This window comes from Mobula hypostoma, chromosome 5 (genome assembly GCF_963921235.1).
Source record: "Mobula hypostoma chromosome 5, sMobHyp1.1, whole genome shotgun sequence".
NCBI classification, from domain to species: domain Eukaryota; kingdom Metazoa; phylum Chordata; class Chondrichthyes; order Myliobatiformes; family Myliobatidae; genus Mobula; species Mobula hypostoma.
Genome location: NC_086101.1, coordinates 44,615,256 through 44,638,174, shown reverse-complemented (window position 1 = coordinate 44,638,174; position 22,919 = coordinate 44,615,256). Strand labels below are relative to the sequence as shown.

At 41.4% G+C, this 22,919-nt stretch overlaps 1 protein-coding gene across 1 annotated transcript in view; it reads left to right on the top strand.

Moving 5' to 3' along the window:
* The window catches only part of LOC134346195 (kelch-like protein 1), a 462,134-nt gene that overhangs the window by 227,244 nt on the left and 211,971 nt on the right, over nt 1-22,919 (top strand). Inside the window, exon 3 of the mRNA XM_063047509.1 lies at nt 5,926-6,062. Coding sequence (XP_062903579.1) covers nt 5,926-6,062 — 137 coding nt within the window. The remainder of the gene's footprint in view (nt 1-5,925; nt 6,063-22,919) is intronic.

Here is a 22,919-nt window from a genome sequence, read left to right as displayed (position 1 = left end):
ATGAGTGGGTTAGGTGGAATAAATAGAGAGAATCTGTTTCCTTTACTAATAGTTCAAAGACTAGGGGCATGGATTTAAAATGTTGGTATAATAGTACAAATATGAGGCTAGAAGATGGTGTATTCAACAGAGGAGTTACATATCAGGATTTCAGTGCCGGTAATGGTGATAGAAACAGGGTTATATTGAATATTGTGTAGTGATATGTGTATTGAATAGGCACCTGGAAGGGAATAACTTGTAAAGTTATAGGAAAGAATAGGGAATGTGACTGATGAGATTGCTCTAGGAGAAGCTAGCATTGGCTTGTTGGGCTGAATGGCTGAAATGTATCATGAAAATAACAAAAACAGTACAACGAAAGCTCAAGTGGGGAAAATACTCAGCAGGTTATGTGCGGGGAAAGAAATAGGGTCAGTTTTTCAGGTTGAAGACAGTTTTGTCAGAGCTGGGATGGAGACAAGAGAAAGTTATTAAGCTACAGGAAGTATGGCCGAAGGGGTGTCTTCGATTGCGGTGATCATAATGATAAGCTGTAAACACGTTTATTTGGTCATTGAGTGAATGGGAGTAGTTGGAGAATGAGACCACTGACAAAAGAACCCAGATGAAAGACTGTGGGAATTGCAAAATGCAGAGTAGGAGGGTATGGCCGACATGTCAAACTGAATATGTCCTTCACTCCCATAGGCAAAGTCTATAACATAACTATTTTAAGATCCTACACTGATCTCTTTACTTCTTCAGGCTTTGCTAATCTTTGCTCTCTCTGTCTCACATACACATGCATGCACACGCACACAATGATTTTAGCCACCTTAATTTGAATATTGCCATCAGTTACACAACTATGCATATGTTCTCCACAAAAATGAAACTGGTTTGATTCTCGCAATTTACTGCCTGTGATCTGTGTAAAAAAAAAACTATTGTTCCAATCTTTTAGACAGTCCTGCCCCAGCATTTTTCAAAGCATCTGTGTCGTGCTTTCAGCAAGTCTACATTCTTTCTATTTATTGTCCATCACTCCTTAAGATTTTTAATCCTCCATCTCTACAGTCATCCGTAGGCTGATTTTGCCTATAAGTAGGAAAATAACATAAAAATCTCTTGATATGGGAACTGTATTTTAATGAATAGCATATAAAACACATAAGACTGACATAAAAGACTGATATAAAGCAGAATCACTGAAAGTAGAGAGAGAGAAAGGAAGCTAGCTTTGTCATTCATAGGAAAGAATATAGTACAGTACATTTGATGTTTGAATTTAATATTACAGGAGCTGGCTTGAATTTAATATTGCAGAAGTGGATGCTCATCATGTACTATGGAAACTGTTTCATGCAGAGATTTTTGAAAGTTTACTTTTCATGTGTCATAAGACATTTTCTGGTTAATGGTTTATGTTTGAGAGTAATGAAAATTTTAAATCATCTTCGAATTTCAGTATATTAATTTATTTTATTCTTCATTGTTTTTAAACAACATTGAGGCAGTATCAAAGTAGAAATGGAAATCAAAGGAACTCAAATGAAGTAAGTGTAAAATAAAACAGAAAATGCTGGAAACATTCAGCAGGTAAGACAGCATCTGTGGAAGGTGAAACAGATTTAATGTACAACCTCTTACTTAGCGTTAGCAAAACCAAGGAGCTGATTATTGACATCAAGAGGTATGTGAACCAGTCCTCATCAGGGGATCAGCCTGGAGAGCAATATTAAATTCCTCAGTGTTATCATTTCAGAGAGCCTGTCCTGGGCCCAGCACGTAAGTGCAATTGCCAAGAAATCACAGCAGCACCTCAATTTCATTAGGAATTTGCGAAGATTTTAGCATGACATCTAAAACTTTGACAAACCTCTATAGATGTGCAGTGCAAAATATATTGACTGGCTTCATTGCAACCAGGTATGGAAACACCAATATCCTTGAATGGAAGTCCTACAAAAATTAGTGGATATGGCCTAGTCCACCACAGATACATCCCTTCCCACCATTGAGCACATCTACAAGGAGGTTGTTGCAGCAAAGCAGCATACATGATCAGCAGCCTCCACCACCAAAGTCATGATCTCTTCTCAGTACTGCCATCAGGAAGAAGGTACAGGAGGCTCAGGACCTACACCACCAGGTTCAGGAAATGTTACTACCCCTCAAACATTAGGCTCTTGAACCAAAGTGGATAACTTCACCCAGCTTCACTTGCCCCATTATTGTACTGTTCCCACAAACAATGGGCTCAGTTTCAATGACTCTTCATTTCATGTTCTTGATATCTTTGCTTATTTATTTGTTGTTATTATTTCCTTCCTTTTAACTTTGCACACTGGTTCTCCGCACTGTTGGGTGTGGTCTATTGTTGATTCTATCATGGTTATTGGATTTACTGAGTATCACCGCATGGAAACAAATCTAAGGGTTGGATGTGACATTTATGAACTTAGATAATAAATTTACTTTGAACTTTATTAATAAAGGTCTTTGACCCAGAATATTAATTGTTTCGCTTCCCATAGATGCTGACTGACTTGTGGAGTATTTCCAGCATTTTTGATTTATATTATTGAAATAGGAATGTTACTTCAGATTTTGGCACAGTGATTTCCTTTTGTATAACAGAAAATAGATTTTGATAGATCTTTAAATTAGCTTATGCATTTTGTCCACATAGCCCACATTAAAATCTTGTGATATTCCAGTGACTATGCAAAAGTGGATGAAATCTTAACTTTAGGGCTGAAGTGAATTTTAGCTGAAGGAATGGTGCCAACAGCGACAAAAACAATATGGATCGGAAGCATAACTCAAAAGGGTTTATGATTCTGGTCATCACTTTAACCTCTATTTAGCTGACGGTAAGAGGAATAATAGAAATTGGCCCCGTTGTTTGTACTTAGTTAGTTGTTCACTTTGGTGGTTTAATCAACAGGAATGTTATTTGTAGAACTTTAATGTTGCTGCACAAGTGGAGGTAACATCATCTGAAAATTCCATCGCATTTTAGGGTGTGTGATGCAATAGATTCACAGAGCACATAACCAGCCCTTCCATTCACTATGTCCATATAACTCATATATATACTAATCCTATTTCACATCTACTGTAGGATTCTATACCTTGGTCATTCAAATACTTGTCCTGATACCTCTAAATTTATTGATTTATTTATTTTATTTAGATATATAGCACAGAACAGGCCCTTTGAGCCCAACGAGCTGTGGCATCCAGCAACCCATTATATTTACACCACTAAATCACAGGAGAATTTACAATGACAAATTAACCTACTAACCAGTATATCTTTGGACAGTGGGAGGAAACTGGAGCACCTGGAGGAAACCCATGCAGCCGTGTGAAGGATGTACAAACTCCTTACAGACTATGCCGAAATTGAACTCTGAACTCCGATGTAATAGTGTTGCGCTATGTTACCATGGCGCTGTGAAAGACTTTGCCTCCACCATCATCTCAAGTAGTGCATTCCAATTTGAGCCAACTTCTGAGTGGCAAAATTTCTTTCTCAGATCCCTTTTAAGCTTTCTAACTCTTCCCCCAAACCTGTACGCAATGGTCTCAGTGTGATACAACAGCAATGGCAAGTTGATAAAAATCATTATGCAACTGGGTCCTGTTTGGGGCTCCTATATAAAGTTACTAGCTGCTTATTTATGAGGCAGAAGACATGCCCTTTAATTAAGACTAGAAGACATAGGAGCAGAATTAGGCCATTCTGCCCATCGAGTCTGTTCCGCCATTCCATCATAACTGATCCTGGATCCCTCTTAACACCATACACCTGCCTTCTCACCATATCCTTTGATGCCCTGACCGATCGGGAAATGATTAAATTCCACCTTAAATATACCCACGGACTTGGCCTCCACCACTGTCGATGGCAGAGCATTCCACATATTCACTATCATGTCTTCACTTTCCCTAAAGAGCCCAAGGTCATCGAGCTGCAGCTCCAGTTCCCTAACACGGTCTCTAAGGAAGTGCATCTCCATGCACCTGATGCAGCTGTGGCCATCGGGAGGGCTGGAAGTCTCCTGGAAATCCCGCATCCGACACCCAGAACAGAACACTGGAAGTGCAGATGTACCCTCTATTCTCTCAAGAGTTAACTCAGAGAGAAAGAGATAAGAAATAAGGAATGAACTTACCTACTTAAATTGCCTCCACCTCTACCCGCCAAAGTCTTGCTACTTTGACTCAGACTACTCCAATGACAACTGCTCCCACAATGACCACTCTGCTAGGCAATATCTCTCTTTTATAAAGACTGGCTTTTTATAGCTCGTCACTGGACTTGCGAGGGAATGCTTCTGTTGCATCCGCACAGTACTCCGAATCTCAGTCTCCCTCTCCAATCGACAACTCCCATTGAAAAACATCCTGTTTTTTAAAGCTCTTCACCGGACCTGCACAGGAACGCTTCTGTTTAGTACTCCAATTCTCAGTTCCCTCCCCACTTCTATCCCTCCCTCTCTCCCTTCCTTCCCTTCTTTTCTGCCTTCCTTCCTCCTTGTAGCCTGAGGTTTGATGTGAATTGATCGGGAAGGTGGAGGGAAGCAGGGTGGCTCTTTGTGAACAAGTGATAGAGTGTGTAGACAACAGGGAGATTAGAAGCTCTCCTGAAAATTAGGGACGTGGTGAGGAGCAGAGCAGCAGGCTGGGTAGGGTAGTCATGAAACTGAGAAATGAAGGCATGAGGCGTAGAAGACTGAGCAATGACCTTACTGAGGTGTACAAAATCATTTGAAGTTATAGAATAGGGTGAATTCACACAATCTTTTGCCCAGGATGGTGAAATCGTGAAAAAGAGAACTGCGATTCAGTCGGAATTTGAGAGGCAACATTTCTTACAAAAGAAGGTTGTATGTATATGAAATGAGCTGTAAGAGGAAGTGGCTGTGACAGGCAAATAACGACACTTAAAAAGCACTTTTATTTATTTATTGAGATATGGCATGGAATTCCTCAAGTCCTTCAAGCTGCATCATCCAGCAATAATTTGGAGAGTTAGATGTGTAGGAAAAGTTTAGAAGGATACAGGGTGATTATAGGCAACTGGGACCAGCTTGGATGGGATTCTTGGTTGGTATGGACCTTTTGAGCTGAAGGGCCTGTTTCCTCGCTGACTGATTCTAAGACTCTATAGCTACTCAGCACGGTACCTTTAAGGTCATTTGCCCTGGGATTGTCCACTAAAACATCCCCTGCAACACTTCATGGTTAGTGTTGAACAGGGGAATTATGTTTCTGGGTCATAGAGAGCACCAGATCAGTGATTATGCCCTTTGACCCACTCCCTGTTGACTATCAAACACTCATTTTTTGATTAATACTACCCTGAGCCATTTTATTTTCCTATAATTTCCATTAACAACCATCCCCTCCTTCCCCCAGATTCTACAACTCAACCACAAAGAGTCTATAGCTACTTAATCTACAATCTGCATCTGGAGGAAGTGCATATGGTCGCAAGGAGAACAGGCAAACTCCACTCAGACAGCATCCTCAGTGTTCTTAATGCAGAAATTGTGCTGGAGCCATGAAAGTTCTTCCCAGCAAGAATTGTTAACCTGAAAATGTATTTATATGTGATTTACTCCAGATTAAATCTTGTTTGTTTTATTGCATAAGTACTTAATGCCATCAAATTTCCAGGCATGCTGTACATCTTGGATACATGAAGTAAATATGGCTTGATGATTATCATGGTAAATGGAAATGTTATTACCTTAATAACCAGTCACATTATTTCCTAATAAAGGTTACAATTTCCTGAAAGACTTTGTAGTCTCAGAGTTGAGCCTTTTAAGTTTTGTTTTGAAGCAGTGGATTACTTCAGTTAAATCCTCACAGCCAATTAAAAATGAATTAATTTAGCTCACTCCTTGTTGTAATTTGTTTTTACAGACTCGTTCTTAGTGCTGTTTCAGACTATTTTGCTGCCATGTTCACAAGTGATGTTTGTGAAGCAAAACAAGAGGAAATCAAAATGGAGGGGATAGATCCCACTGCACTCTGGGATCTCGTCCAATTTGCTTACACAGGTAAGCACAGAAATGTAAACAGACAGGGATGGAAATGCTTAGGAAGTCAGGCAGCGTCTGAGGAGGGAGGAACATTGGGGTATTCTTGTCACTGGGAGATGTCTTCCCCTGACTGGAGGGTTAGGACTACATTACATGGATAGATGTATAGGACTGGGATGAGGAAGAATCCCTTTGGTTTGAGGGTTATGAATCTCTGTTTTCTTTATCCACTGAGACTTGTAGTTGCTCAGCATTTGGTGTTGAAATAAATAGATTTTTTTGCAGAATTCAGGATAATCTAGAAATTGGGATTGAGGAAGAGTGGGTTTGTGACATGGAGTCAGTTGCAATCTTGTTCGATGGTAGATTAATCTGAAGGGGCCGAATGGCCTCATCCTTAGGGTTCTGAAGTTCCTATATTTCAGGTGAATGACCTTCAGCTAGTCATCATGAAAGTTAATTGATCTGAAACATGAACTCCCACTACTGGTGCTGCCTGACCTATTGAGTATTTCCAGGATTTTATTTGTTCTATTTTTTGATTTCTAACATTGACACTATTTTGCTTTGATATGATTTGATTGAAAATGTGATTTCCCTGGAGTCAAAAATGATCATTAGAACATAGCACATAAAACAATGCAGTAAAGTAAGGACCTCTGGGGGGTATGGTGTTGTGCCAATGATTAACCTACTCAACGACCAATCTAATCCCAATCTAGGCAGCCCATAACCCTCCATTTTTTTTTCATCCATTTTATAGTTTCTTAAATGCCACTAAAGTATCAGCCTTGTGCGATTTGTAGTTTTTTTTTGCGCAGGGGGGGGAGGGGAGGTTGTTGTTCTCATTGCCATTTACTCAATTTGCTTTTTATGCATGGGAGGGGTTTTTTAAAGGGTTACATGGTTTTCTTTGTTTCGTGGCTGTCTGTGGGAAAAACAAATCTCAGGATTCTATATTTTGATGACAAACGTACTTTTATCTTTGAACTTTACCACTATCCCCAGCATTGTGTTCCACTCACTTACTATGTGAAAAACTCACTTACTTACAAAGACCTACCTCGTTACAAAGTGTGAAAGATCTGCCTCTGACATATTCTCTAAGCTTTCCTCCACTCGCCTTAAAAGGATGTCCTCTGGTATTAGCCATTGCTTCCCCGGGTAAAACTTGGTTGACTGTAAGTAGATTAACATAGTAGTGCAACAGTTAGTGCCGCTGTTTGACAGTTTCATCAACCAGGGATTGATCCTGATCTCCAGATTTGTCTATGTGGACCTCACATGTTCTCCCTGGCCCTGTGCAGATTTCCTCTTGATGCTCTAAATCCTAAAATATACTGGAAGTTCAAATGGCTACTGTGAGCTAGCTTCAGTTAATTGCAAAAGAATCAAAAGGGAGTTGATGGGTGTTTGCAACAAGGTGCAGGACTATATAGGAAGATGGGGAATGGAGTGAGTGAGATCGTTCTCCTGAGACACTGCATAGACCTATTGGGCAGATTAACTTTCTGTATCATGATAGCTGCAAGAATATCTTTATGGCTTGCTATGTTCAATGTTATTTGCTATTAAAAGTATGTATGGTCTTGTTATAATGTGTGTTTCCGTAATGAGAATTGGTTATACTATCATCAACAGATTAGGAAACCCTAGTTGATTTATGCAGCCCCATAGGTTGGTCGAGAAAACCTACTTAAACCTGTGCTTTGAAGGCAGCTACTGCTTGCCGTGTTATAACACATTTTTCTGTATTGTGAGGTTTTCCAGGAACATAACTGTCATGTGATGGCAGAAGTACCTATATTTCAAATCATAATCACAGAGTGGCAGAGCACAGAAGTAGACCTATTGGCCAAATGAGACTACAGGGGCATCGAGAACTAATTCACCTTATTCTCACATTGTCTTCCTCCTCCATTTCAAATGTAAAGTGACATATGTTGTCACGTGCAAAAGTACATATATGTGCAGGTGCAATGTAAAGTGTATTGCAGCAGCATCACATGTACATAGTGTCAGATAAGCAGTATTTACAGGAAAAACATAATCTAAATATAAATGGATGATTTCCATCAACTCCTGAGATCTACCACTCACTTAATCTACCAACCTGGGCAGCTTTGGAATGTGGGAGGAAACCAGAACACCTAGAGGACACCTCATACAGTCACAGGAAAAACTCCAGTGCTCAGGATCACTGGCACAGTGAAGCAGTAGCTTTTCAAGTTCCTGGGTGTCAGTATCTCTGAGGATCTAACCTGAACCCAACATATCGATACAGCTACAAAGAAAGCACAACAGGAGTTACATTTCATTAGAAGTTCGAGATTTGTTATGTCACCTAAAACACTCAAAAATTTCTGTAGATGTACCGTGGAGAGCATTCTAACTGCATCACTGTTTGGTATGGGGGTGAGGGTTGGGTGGCATTTCCACAGGATTGAAGGAAGCTGCAGAGAGTTGTAAGCGTAGTTAGCTCCATCGTAAGCACTAGCCTTCGTAGTATCCAGGACATCTTCAAGGAGCGATGCCTCAAAAAGGCAGCGCGCATCAATACGGACCCACGTCGCCAGTACATGCCGTGTTCTCATTGCAACTATCAGGAAGGAGGTACGGAAATGTGAAGGCACATACTCAGTGATTCAGGAACAGCTTCTTCCCCTCTGCCATCCGATTTCTGAAAGGACATTGCACACGTGAACACTATAAACACTTCCTATTTTTATTTTTGCACCACTTATTTAATTTAAATATAATATATTTATAGATATATAGATAGATATCCATATCCACTTCAAGTCAAGACAAGTCACTTTTTATTGTCGTTTCAACCATAACTCTTGGTACAGAACATAATAAAAATGAGACAGAGTTTTCCAGGACTATGGTGCTACATGAAACAATACAAAAACTACACTGAGTCACCCTGTTATCCATGTGCCTTAATCAAAAAGTTGTGCCTTAAATTTAGATTAAAATTTAAATTAAAGTAACACCAGATCCGAAAGGCCGCTGCTGCCGTGCCGCGTCGCCTACAGGATTACAGTGATTCATAGGCCTTTCCTCTGTTAATATGTATTGCATTGTACTGGTGCCGCAAAGTTAACAAATTTCACCACATATGCCAATGATTTTGAACTTGATTCTGATTCTTATTACTAGCTGTACAACTATGCAGCACAAATAAATTCTAGTCTTTTAGTGACTTCCACCTCATTTACAAGCAAAGGTAAAAGAGCTGACTGCACCAGGCCATTTGCATTCAATCACTTAGTGCTAATTGTGTGACTGTTAATAGACCTTGTCAGCATCATTTCACTTTGGAAATTTGACCAGGCACTTCCTTTAATGAGCTGAACTGATACAAATTTGTTGCAAATTGCACACATTGCTGGCACTGCTCTCTGTGAATATTGGACGACATATCCCTGGAATGCTTGTTGTTGGGTATTCCAAGGACATCAAGATTTAACAATCCTATGCATGGCTCTTTCACTATGAGAAGTCACATTGTGTACCTTTTCTTCTTGGTTCTCCTATGGAGCTCAAGCCTCCTCCTTCTATTGATATCCTCACTCACTCCCATTCTGTCAAAAGTTTCAAAGGTACATTTAATGTCAGAGAAATGTAGACAATAAATATCCTGATATGCTTTTCCTTTGCAACCATCCACAAAAACAGAGGAGTGCCCCCAAAGAATGAACGACAGTTAAATGTTAGAACCCCAAAGTCCCCACCAGCTCCCCTCCCTCCTGCATGTAAGCGGCAGCGAGCAACGATCCCTCTCCCCCCCACTGGCAAAAAAAAAGTGTGAGCAAGGCAGCAGCAAAGACACAGACTTGCAGTACTCCAAAGACTACATTGTTCACCCGGCATTTGACATACCACAGGCTCTCTCTCTCTCCCTAATAAGGGAGAAAGAGATGTCACCACTTCACAGCAAGAGGGGAGACCTAACAAACAACTCGCTGGTTTATGATGTCTGAAGTCCTTTGCGTTGCTTTTTCCAAGCTCTGTGCCCAAAGATGTCAGGGTCTCTGGGCACGCAGCCTTAGATCTTCCATCTCCCACAACACACTGGTCTTCTGCTGGGATACCGACCTCCGATCCCCCTGTCTGCAGAGCCTCGAAAACCTGGTCCTCTGAAGGTGAGCAGAGCTCTTAGGCTGAGCTCTGGGCGTGCTGAGCAATGGCTAACAGAGAAACCCCGAGAGCAGGTCCCATTCCCGCAAAGAACCGTAGTCAGTGTGTAACTCCAGGTCAGGGTCTTCAAAAGAACCCTGAAAAGGAAAACTAGAGATACTAAAGATGGAAATAGAGCTGTTTCTGAAGATGCAAGCAAGAGGAGTCACCGTTAGGTGTATTTAACCATCCTAAGCTCCGCCTTCTCCCACTTCACATTCCCCTCTTGTCCCTGGCTCTAGATCTTTCATCTGCAACCCCTCCTCCCCTCACTTCTATCAGAGGCCCCTGACTTCCTTAGCTTGTGAGCGCCCCAATTAGTCTCCATCCCACCTCCTCTCTACATTATGTGATATCAGTGTCCTTTTGCTTGCAGCAGCATCACAGTTGAAGAAGTGCCAGACTTCAGCTAGGGCTGTGATTGACACTGCCTCCCACCCTTCTCCATTAGCGGCCACCTTTGTTGGCAGAAGCTATTCTTTTCCACCCAAGCTTCACAGAGCTTTGTGGGAAACAAGATTTGGTAATACTCAGATCTCTGGGATCTGATTTTGAGACCACTCCAGGCAAGTGAGCTTAAAATTCCAAACAAGTACTCTAATGCAGTGTGGCACTGCTGATGGAACTGTCTTTCAGAGGAGACATCAAACCGAGGTACTGAGTTAGACAATTAAGGCCTTAACTTTTGACTTCTTTCTAAGTATTTCATTCATTTTTTTCACTCTCATCTGAAGACTTTATTCTACATTAAAACACTACATAAATTGCGCAGTTTTATTTAAGGACTGCATGTGATTTCTGTGTTTGCGAGGGCATGGCCACTGACCGTAAGACCGTAAGTCATAGGGGCAGAATTAAGTCATTTGGCCCATCAAGTCTGCTCCACCATTTGATCATGGATGAAATATTTTCCCTCTCAACCCTATTTTCATAGCTTTCTTCCCATAATTTTTGAGCCCTTACAAATCCAAAGCCTATTAACTTTTGCTTTAAATATACCTAATATTTTGGCCTTCACAACCACTTGTGACAATGAATTCCACAGATTTACCTTTGGCTAAAGAAACTCCTCCTTACTACTATTCTAAAGGGACATCCTTATTTTCTGAGGCTATAACCCTCTGGTCCTAGAGCCTTCCACTATTCAAAACATCCTCTCAATGTCCACTATATTTAGACCTTTCAGTATTCTGTTGGTTTCAATGAGATCCCCCCCTTATTCTTCTTATTCTTCTAAATTCTAGTGAGTACAGGCCAAAAGGCTGCAAGTGCTCTTCCTACATTTACATTATTGCACCAGTGTTCATTCTCATAAACCGCCCCTGGATTCTCTCCAGTGCCAGCATATCCTTTCTTAGAATTTTTTACACTTGGACAAGTGAGATAACATGTCAGCTTTCCCTCAAATTAGGGGTATGGATTTTTTACACTCTCTAGTCTGAGTGGAAAAATCTGTACCACTAATCTGAGGAAAAGCTGACATTATATCTATTACCATTCTTAATCTCTACCCATAAATCATGACATATTTAAAGCCAACTACCCTGTCAATATTGGATTACTGTTAGTGGGATCTTACTTGTGTAAAATAGCTACTCCAATTCCTGCAATGCCATGATCATGTGAAAGATGTAGTAATGCAAGACTACTCTTTGAAAATTGGCTCGAAGGACCTCCGGGTACTCAGAAAGAGATGGTAAAAGTGCTATAAGTGCAAAATTTGAACAACCATCTAAAGGAAAAAAAGTGAAGGAAGGAGCAAGTGGTCTACATTCCCCCCAAGGCAGATGTGGAGTGTGCTCTGAACATACTGTATGCCAACATCAGTGAACTTGAGACCAGGTATCGGGAGGCTTTGCTCATTACAACCGGGGATTTTAACCAGGCCAACCTCAGAAAGGCGCTGCCACAGTTATACCAACATGTCTCCTGCCCCAGTAGAGGCCCGAATACACTTATCACTGCTACACAGCAGTCAAGGACGCCTACCATTCCGTCCCACGACCTCACTTCAGAAAATTGGACCATCAGGCCGTACTCCTGCTCCTGGCTAACAAACAGAAACTGAAGCAGGAGGTCACGGTGTCAAAAGTAGTGTCACGTTGGACGGAGGAAACGGATGAGGTCCTCCGTGACTGTTTTGAATCGGTGGACTGGTTAGTATTCAAGGACTCGGCAGCTAACCTCAATGAGTACGCCTCAGCTGTCACGGACTTTATTTGGAAATGCACGGAGGACTGTGTGTCTTGTAAGACGATCTGGGTATTCCTAACCAGAAACCTTGGATGAATTATGAGGTCAAGTCCCTTTTGAAAGCTAGAGCTGCGGCTTTTAGGTCCAGGGATACCAGTCGCTACACAGAATCCAGGCGTGAACTCCGGAAAGCCATCAAGGGCGCCAAGAGGCAATATCGAGCCAAGTCGGAGGCCCAGGCTAACCAGAGGGATGCCAGTAGACTATGGTAGTGTCTAAATGAGATCACTGGGCACAAAGAAAAGGCTGGGAATATCAATAACTGTGGTGCATCTCTTCCTGACGAACTTAACGTATTCTACGCAAGATTTGAACAGAAGAGGAGTGTCCCGCTCCCTCCGGATGAACCGGACCTGGTGGCATCGAGATTCATCGTCACCGAGGAGGACGTTAGAAGGGCCTTCCTGAAGATAAATCTAAGGAAGGCGACGGGCCCAGATGGCGTCCTGGGATGGGTTCTCCGGGCCTGTGCAAGCGAGCTAGCTGGAATGCTTGCTGACATCTTCAGCTGCTCCTTGCTTCAGTCTCAGATCTCCTGGTGTTTAGAGAAGGCAACGATAATACCAGCGCTGAAGAAGAGCAAGGTGGCATGCCTGACTGACCATTGACCTGTGGCTCTGACATCAATTACGATGAAGTGCTTCGAGCGATTGGTTATGGCACACATCAACCACAGCCTACCAGTCAACCTCGATGCTTTGCAATTCGCCTACCAGAGCAACAAGTCAATGGCAGATGCCATCTCTCTGGCCCTACATTCCTCCTTAGAACACCTGGTGAATACTGATGCATACATAAGGCTCCTTTTCATTGATTACAGCTCTGCCTTTAATACCATCATTCCAAATAAACTGATTCCCAAGCTCTGGAACCTGGGCCTTATCACTCAGATCTGCAGCTGGATCTTCAACTTCTTCACAGACAGGACCCAGGCTGTAAAAATAGGGGACAAACTCTCCTCTACAATCACTCTGAGCACCGGTGCCCCACAAGGCTGTGTACTCAGCCCTCTGCTGTACTCACTGTACACCCATGATTGTGTAGCCAAATTTCCATTGAACTCAATATACAAGTTTGCTGATGACACCACAATTGTAGGCTGTATCTCGGGTAATGATGAGTTTGAGTACAGAGAGGAAATTAAGAACCTGGTGGCATAGTGCGAAGACAATAACCTATCCCTCAACGTCAAGACAAAGGAATTGGTTGTTGACTTCAGAAGGAGTAGTGGACTGCATGACCCAATTTACATCGGTGGTGTGCAAGTGGAACAGGTCAAAAGCTTTAAGTTCCTCGGGATCAATATCACAAATGACCTGACTTGGTCCAACCAAGCAGAGTCCACTGCCAAGAAGGCCCACCAGCGCCTTTACTTCCTGAGAAAGCTAAAGACATTTGGCCTGTTCCCTAAAGCCCTCACTATCTTTTATAGATGCACTGTAGAAAGCATTCTTCTAGGGTGCATCACAACCTGGTATGGAAGTTGTCCTGTCCAAGACCGGAAGAAGCTGCAGAAGATCGTGAACACAGCCCAGCACATCACACAATCCAATCTTCCGTCCTTGGACTCACTTTACACCGCACGCTGTCGGAGCAGTGCTGCCAGGATAATCAAGGACACGACCCACCCAGCCAACACACTTTTCGTCCCTCTTCCCTCCTGGAGAAGGCTCAGGGGCTTGAAGACTCGTACAGCCAGATTTGAGAACAATTTCTTTCCAACTGTGCTAAGACTGCTGAACGGATCCTGACCCGGATCTGGGCTATACCCTCCAAATAACCGGACCTGCCTCTCGGTTTTTTTGCACTAACTTACTTTCCCTTTTCTATTTTCTAATTATGATTTATAATTCAAATTTTTAATATTTACTATTGATTTGTACTCCAGGGAGCACGAAGCGCAGAATCAAATATCGCTGTGATGATTGTACATTCTAGTATCAATTGTTTGGTGACAATAATGTATAAAGTATAAGTGGATTGGTTGATTAGTAATGTATATCTTTCTGATAAATGCAAACTACTTCATTTTAACTTCTGAATACAGATTTTGCTGTAACACTGGGTGGCATGTATTAGTAGGGTGGCAAGGTAGTGCAGGAGACCCAGGTTCAATTCCTGCCTCTGCGTGAAAGGAATATGTACGTTCTCTCTGTGACTACATGGGTTTCATCCAGTTGGTCTAGCTTCCTCCCACCATCAAAGACATACCCAATGGTAAGACCATTGGTCATTGTAAATTTTCCCATGATTGGGCTATGTTTAAGTTGGGGGTTGTTGGGTAGGGTGGGTAGGGCTGCCAGGGCCTATTCTGCGCTGTATTATTGTTAGCGTAGGGGAGAGGATTAATTATATTGGAAATAATGATCAGCTTTCATTGTGCAACTTAAATTGATTTTCAACTTTTCAATTCAGCACAGATCCTCTTCTTTAACCAATAACGTTTTACAAAAGGATTATGCAAGTGTTGGATTGCGGAGTGTGTGTTGTTCTCACGCAGTTCACAAAAAAAGGGTCTTTTGAAGAAGCTTAAAGTTTTGGAAATGTGATTACACTGTGCATTATTCATGAATTATACTGAAAAAGAGCAGGGAATGTAACAGAAGATAGCAAGATATACAAGATGTTTAATGACAGCAAGAAATCCCAGCTGACTGAGATAGCTCCCACATTGGTGTTTGCAAAAGTTGCAATAATCAAAGTTGTGGAGTAAAGGATTTGATGTTGGATTCAATATCATTAACCCTAATTTACTTTGGTACCACAATTTGCCCTATAGATTATCTCACACTTAAACTTAAGCATGCAAACAATTACTTTCCTGTCCATCAGTCTCATAGTTGTTTTCTGTCTTTGCAAGATACAAGTCGCTCATATGTTCAATGAATTGAAGTTAAATTGAGCTGTAAGAGTAGTTGAGCAAAGAAATATTTGATAAATGCCAAAGGTAAAAACCTGTACTGGCTTGATAAGAAGCTGGGCTTGAATTAAAGCGCTTGCTAGGCTTACAATAGAATCAAAGAGATGGCTTGGAAATTAAGCTGCCAAACTATTGCCCTTCTTGATAAAGAGTCAAGTTGGGGTTCCTTGTACAAGTACTACTTCTGGAAGATGTTAATTAAAACTTGAAAGCTTTCTGTTGGTGTAAATGTGATTCCTTTAATCTCATGGTTGGAAAAATAGCATGAAGGAGAAGTTATTCCTTGCCATGTAAGCAACCTGTCTGATCTGTAATTGATCCAAAACTTTAAAGCCAGCATCATTTTAACCTGCCATTTTGTACAAAATTTCAATTGTGTCTGAAAAGCTTAGATAAAATTTCAAATGTTCAACAAATTTGGCAGAACACTGACAGCAATTTTTTGTTCATTTGCTGTTTTGATGATTATTGTATTAAACTTGCATTTGACCACTTGCAATTCCCTTGAACTAAAGATAGATGTACAGCAAGCAGTATTAATTTTATAATGCTTAAAGTAATTCCCTCAAACATTAATATAAATTATTAAGTAGAAAGAAGAAAACATGAAGAAGACTATCTACTGTGAAGGCAGACCTGTAAATGCCAAGATTCACTACTGGACATGCCTCTCTGCTGTCCACATCCTAAAGTTACAAAATATACATAGGAATCAAATTTACTTTATTGGATTTATGATAACTACTGTAAAAATTGTCTTTAATTCCCTCAAAGCAAACACAGTATTAAACCACACATTGAGGAGGTTAAAGCAACTCTATTAAGAGGGAATTCACTATTCTCATATATAATTAATTTGTAAATTAGTAAATTGGTTTAATACACTGGACAACAATGGCTTTTCTTCCTGAATACTTTTGGGTGTATCTTACGGATCTCAGACTGCTGATCATAAAAATGACCATGAAATTTCCATATCACACTTTTTTTTCAAATTGCCTGTATTTGTTGTTTCAATTCATAACTGGTCAGTGAAGTGATGCCAAGATTAAGGAAAGTGTTTTTTGTTGCTCCACAAATTAAACAGATCATCAATGACAGGCAACTCGAAGAACTTCTAGTGCGACCAGAGAGAATTGCATGGAAGACATTCAAGGATGTTATTGAAAATTTTCTTGGCAACTGCAGAGCACCAAACTATGTGCATCTGTTTGATATGCTTCAAGCATACAAAAGCATAATAGGCAACATGTCACTGAAGGTTCATTTTCTGCATTCCCATTTCAATTTGTTTTTCCTGAAAGTCTTGGCACTCTCAGTGACAAGCATGTTGAAAGGTTTCACCAGGACATGGCAGTCATGAAGAACTAATATCAGAGTAACTGGAATGTTGGCTGATCAGATAAATATTTAGATAGATACTTTATTGATCCCAAAGGAAATTACAGTATCACAGTAGCATTATATTACGCAGAAATACAAGTATTAGAAGAGAAGAAAGAAAAAATTAAGTTACCTTAAAGAAAGACATATAAAATTTAGAAGTCAAAGATTACAAGATTTCTAAGTCAACACTGATAAGATGGTAGTGCAAGAATTATGGTAATATTATACAGTAATAGGTGCACATTCATACTGTCCGGATAAGAAATGATGGTAGTATTTCACAGTATTACACAGGGTGTCTCTGATAGCAGGGTGTGGTAAACTAAGCTAAACAAAGCTTCACCAGAGCAATAACGGCCTAAAAGAGGTTAATAAAATCAGAAAGGTGTCATCACATCACCAGCGCTTGTTGGATACTTATGTAAATGAGAAGCCTCAGACACTGAGTACAAATGAAAATCATCAACAAAACACTTCTGGCTTAGTTGAACTATTGCAAGGTGTCAGTATTGTTACACAATTATATTAAACAAAAGTTAATTTCTTGTTTCTCTAAATTTCTACGTAGTCTAAAATTATATTTGTGTTCAGCTTCAAGAAGCCTATCATAAAGAAATATTCTGAGGAAGCAACATTTTTGAAAAAATTATTGTCCGGTATTATTGCAATATGTACTGAATATAGTGAAAACTTTGTTTTACGTGCCATCCATAGGGATCATTGCATCACCTCAGTGGATTAAGGTAGTAGAAGGGAAAGCAATAAAAATGCAGAATGATGTGTTTCAGTTACAGAGAAAGTGTAGTGCAGGGAAGCAGTCATGGTGGAAGGCCATAGTGAGATAGAGTTTGAGGTCAAGAATCCATCCTTATCATTCTAGAGGATCATTCACCAGTCTTATAACAGCAGATAGAAGCTGTTCTTGAACCTGGAGATACGTGTTTTCAAGCTTTTGTATTTTCTGTATTTTTTTGTATTTTGTATTCTCCGGGGCACCTGGAGGGAACTCGTGTAGCAGCAGAACTCTCAATGGATACGATTAAATATTCTTGTTTCAGCCTGATGCAGCTAAAAATCACAACTGGTTTCAAGGTCAGTACAGTCAACAAAGATTTAATGCATTTAAATGAACTATCGCTGCTTAAAACTGACAGAAACAATGCTGATTGTGCACGGACTCCTTGCCGGAATCCACATAGGAAACGTGGCTGCAGTTCAAAGATACAACTGCGTTTAAGGAAACAGAGTTTTAAACTCCCAATACTGATTATCTTGCTAGCAAATGTGCAGTTTCTGATGATTAAATTCGATGATCTCAGAGCTAGGGTGCTGAATCAGAAGGACATTAGGACCGAGTGTGTCCTTTCTTTCACGGAATCCTGGTTAACCCCTTCTGTATCGGATGCAGCAATTCAGAATGACATGTTTATATCAGTGCTGTCCCAATTTTGCTCACCAGACCTGGAACATCCAGTTGTTAAATGCCATCCTTTTCCCTGACCACAGGAGATTTCCAGACGCAAACAGGAGGAATTCTGCAGATGCTGGAAATTCAAGCAACACACATCAAAGATGCTGGTGAAGGCAGCAGGCCAGGCAGCATCTCTAGGAAGAGGTACTGTCGATGTTCCGGGCCGAGACCCTTCGTCAGGACTAACTGAAGGAAGAGCTAGTAAGAGATTTGAAAGTTGGAGGGGGAGGGGGAGATCCAAACTGATGGGAGAAGACAGGAGGGGGAGGGATGGAGCCAAGAGCTGGACAGTTGATTGGCAAAAGGGATATGAGAGGATCATGGGACAGGAGGCCCATCCGTTATTTATTTATATACACACATTCTTTCTCTCTCTCTCTCTCTCCTTTTTCTCCCTCTGACTATACCCCTTGCCCATCCCCTGGGTTTCCCCCCACCTTCTCCTTCTCCCTGGGCCTCCTGTCCCATGATCCTCTCATATCTCTTTTGCCAATCAACTGTCCAGCTCTTGGCTCCATTCCTCCCCCTCCTGTCTTCTCCTATCATTTTGAATCTCTCCCTCCCCCTCCCACTTTCAAATCTCTTACTATCTCTTCTTTCAGTTAGTCCTGACAAAGGGTCTCGGCCCGAAACGTCGACTGTACCTCTTCCTAGAGATGCTGCCTGGCCTGCTGCGTTCACCAGCAACTTTGATGTGTGTTGCAGGAGATTTCCAGGATCATTTTGGTTGCGGTATACGTTTCACCTCAGGCCAATGTCAATCAGGCTTTAGATAATCTGAGCAATTGGATCAACATGCACGAAACAGCGCACTCTAACACCTTCACCATCATTCTGGGGGATTTTAACCAGGCCAGTCTGAAAAAACCTCTAAGCAATTACCATCAACAGTTCACTTGCAATACCAGAGGAAACAACGCACTGGACCATTGTTACATCACCATCAAGAATGCCTACTGTGCTATTCCACACCCTCACTTCGGGAAGTCTGATCACCTGGCTGTAGTTCTACTCCCTGAGTATAGGCAGATCCTGAAGACTTTAGCATGAGCAGTGAGGACAAAGAAGGTATGGACAAGGGAAGCACAGGAGCACTTACAGAAATGCTTTGAATTCGTGGACCAGACTATATTCACGGATTCACCTTCGAATCTGGATGAGTATGCTGCAGTTGTTACCAACTTTATTAAAACCTGTGTGGATGAGTGTTTGCCTACAAAGACTTACTGTACATTCCCGAACCAAAAGCCATGGATGAACCAGGAGTTACGTCATCTGCTGAAGGCTCGATCTGTGATATTTAAGTCTGGAGACCCAGGTCTGTACCAGAAATCCAGGTAGGATTTGCGGAGGGCTATTTCAAGGTGAAGAGACAATTTTGACCGAGGTTGGAGGCAACATCAGATATATGACAACCCTGGTGGGGTTTGCAAGACATTACTTCCTACAAGGCGAAACCCAAAGCATGAATGGCAGTGTTGCTTCACTACCAGATGAACTCCATACCTTCTATGCCTGCTTTGAAAGGGGAATATAACTACAGCTATGAAGATCCCTGCTGCACCTGATGACCCTGTGATCTCTGTCTCAGAGGCTAGTATTAGGCTGTCTTTAAAGAAGGATGAACCCTCACAAGGCAGAAAGTCCCGATCGAGTACCTGGTAAGGCTCTGAAAACCTGTGCCATCCAACTGGCAGGAGTATTCAAAGACATTTTCGAACTCCCACTGCTATGGGTGGAAGTTCCCATTTGCTTCAAAAAGAGAACAATTATACCAGTAACACACATCAAAGTTGCTGGTGAACATTCTGTTCTCAGGTTTCGGCCTGAAACGTCGACTGCACCTCTTCCTACAGATGCTGCTTGGCCTGCTGCGTTCACCAGCAACTTTGATGTATGTTGCTTGAATTTCCAGCATCTGCAGAATTCCTGTTGTTTACAATTATACCAGTGCCTAAAAAGAATAATATGAGCTGCCTTAATGACTATCGGGCAGTAGAACTCACATTTACTGTGATGAAATGCTTTGAGAGGTTGGTCATGACTAGACTGAACTTCTGCCTCAACATGGACCTAGACCCATTGCAATTTGCCTATTGCCACAATAGGTTAATGGCTGTTGTAATCTCAATGGCTCTTCACATGACCTGAGATCACCTGGACAACACAAACACATACGTCAGGATGCTTTTCATCGACTATAGCTCAACATTTAATGCCATCATTCCCACAATCCTGACTAAGCAGATACCCTGGGCCTCTGTACCTCCCTCTGCTATTGGATCCTCAACTTCATAACCAGAAGACCACAATCTGTGCGGACTGATGATTACATCTTCTTCTTGTTGACAATCAACACTGGTGCACCACAGGGGTGTGTGCTTAGCCTATTCTCTCTAACCCATGACTGTGTGGCTAGGCTTAGCTAAAATACCATCTATAAATTTGCTGATGATACAACCACTGTTGGTAGAATCTCAGATGGTGATAATAGGGCTTACAGGAGTGAAGTATACCAACTAGTGGAGTGGTGTCACAGTAACAACCTTGCACTCAATCTCAGTGAGATGAAAGAGCTGATTGTGAACTTCAGGGAGGGTAAGACGAAGGAACACATACTGATCTTTATAGAGAGATCAGAAATGGAGAGAATGAGCAGTTTTAAGTTCCTGGGTGTCAAAATCTCTGAGGACCTAACCTGGTCCTAATATATCGATGCAGTTATAATGAAGGCAAGACAGTGACTATACTTGTTTAAGAATATGAAGAGATTTGGTATGTCAACAAATACACTCGAAAACTTCTATAGATGTACTGTGGAGAGTATTCTGACAGGCTGCATCACTGTCTGGTGTAGGAGGTTGGGGCTACTGCACAGGACCGAAATAAGCTGCAGAGGGTTGTAAATCTAGTCAGCTCCATCGTGGGTACCAGCCTACAAAATACCCAAGACATCTCCAAAGAGCGTTATCTCAGAAAGGTAGTGTCCATTATTAAGGACCCTCAACACCTGGGGCATGCCCTTTTCTCACTGTGACCATCAGGTAGGAGGTACAGAAGCCTGAAGGCACACGCTCAGTGATTCAGGAACAGCTTCTTCCCCTCTGCCATCTGATTCCTAGGTCGACATTGAGCCTGTGAACACTACATCACTTTTTTAATATATATTATTTCTGTTTTATGCTTGATTTTTAATCTATTCAATATATGTAAACTCTAATTGATTTACTTATTTATCATTATTATTATTTATTTTTCTTCTATATTATATGCAGTTGAAGTCAGAAGTTTACATACACCTTAGCCAAATACATTTAAACTCAGTTTTTCACAATTCCTGACATTTAATCCTAGAAAACATTCCTTGTCTTAGGTCAGTTAGGATCACTACTTTATTTTAAGAATGTGAAATGTCAGAATAATAGTAGAGAGAATGATTTATTTCAGCTTTTATTTCTTTTATCACTTTCCCAGTGGGTCAGAAGTTTACATGCAGTTTGTTAGTATTTGGTAGCTTTGCCTTTAAATTGTTTAACTTGGGTCAAATGTTTTGGGTGGCCTTCCACAAGCTTCTCACAGTAAGTTGCTGGGATTTTGATCCATTCCTCCAGACAGAACTGGTGTAACTGAATCAGGTTTGTAGGCCTCCTTGCTCGCACACGTTTTTTCAGTTCTGCCCACAAACTTTCTATCGGATTGAGATCAGGGCTTTGTGATGGTCACTCCAGTACCTTGACTTTGTTGTCCTTAAGCAATTTTGCCACAAACTTTGGAGGGATGCCTGGGGTCATTGTCCATTTGGAAAACCCATTTGTGACCGAGCTTTAACTTCCTGGCTGATGTCTTGAGATATTGCTTCAATATATCTACATAATTTTCCTTCCTCATAATGCCAGCTATTTTGTGAAGTGCACCAGTCCCTCCTGCAGCAAAGCACCCCCACAACATGATGCTGCCACCCCCATGCTTCACGGTTGGGATGGTGTTCTTCGGTTTGCAAGCCTCATTCTTTTTACTTCAAACATAACGATGGTCATTATGGCCAAACAGTTCAATTTTTGTTTCATCAGACCGGAGGACAATTCTCCAGAAAGTAAGATCTTTGTCCCCATGTGCACTTGCAAACTGTAGTCTGGCTTTTTTATGGCAGTTTTGGAGCAGTGGCTTCTTCCTTGCTGAGCAGCCTTTCAGGTTATGTCGATACAGGACTCGTTTTACTGTGGATATAGGTACTTGTCCACTTGTTTCCTCAAGCATCTTCACAAGGTCCTTTGCTGTTGTTCTGGGATTGATTTGCACTTTTCGCGCCAAAGTAGGTTCATCTCTAGGAGACAGAATGCGTCTCCTTCCTGAGCGGTATGACGGCTGCATGGTCCCAAGGTGTTTATACTTACGTGCTGTTGTTTGTACAGATGAATATGGTACCTTCAGGCGTTTGGAAATTGCTCCCAAGGATGAACCAGACTTGACATCATTTTCTGACCTCAATCTGATAGAAAATTTTGAGGCATAACTGAAAAAGCGTGTGCGAGCAAGGAGGCCTACAAACCTGACTCAGTTACACCAGTTCTGTCTGGAGGAAGGAATCAAAATTCCAGCAACTTACTGTGAGAAGCTTGTGGAAGGCTACCCAAAACGTGTGACCCAAGTTAAACAACTT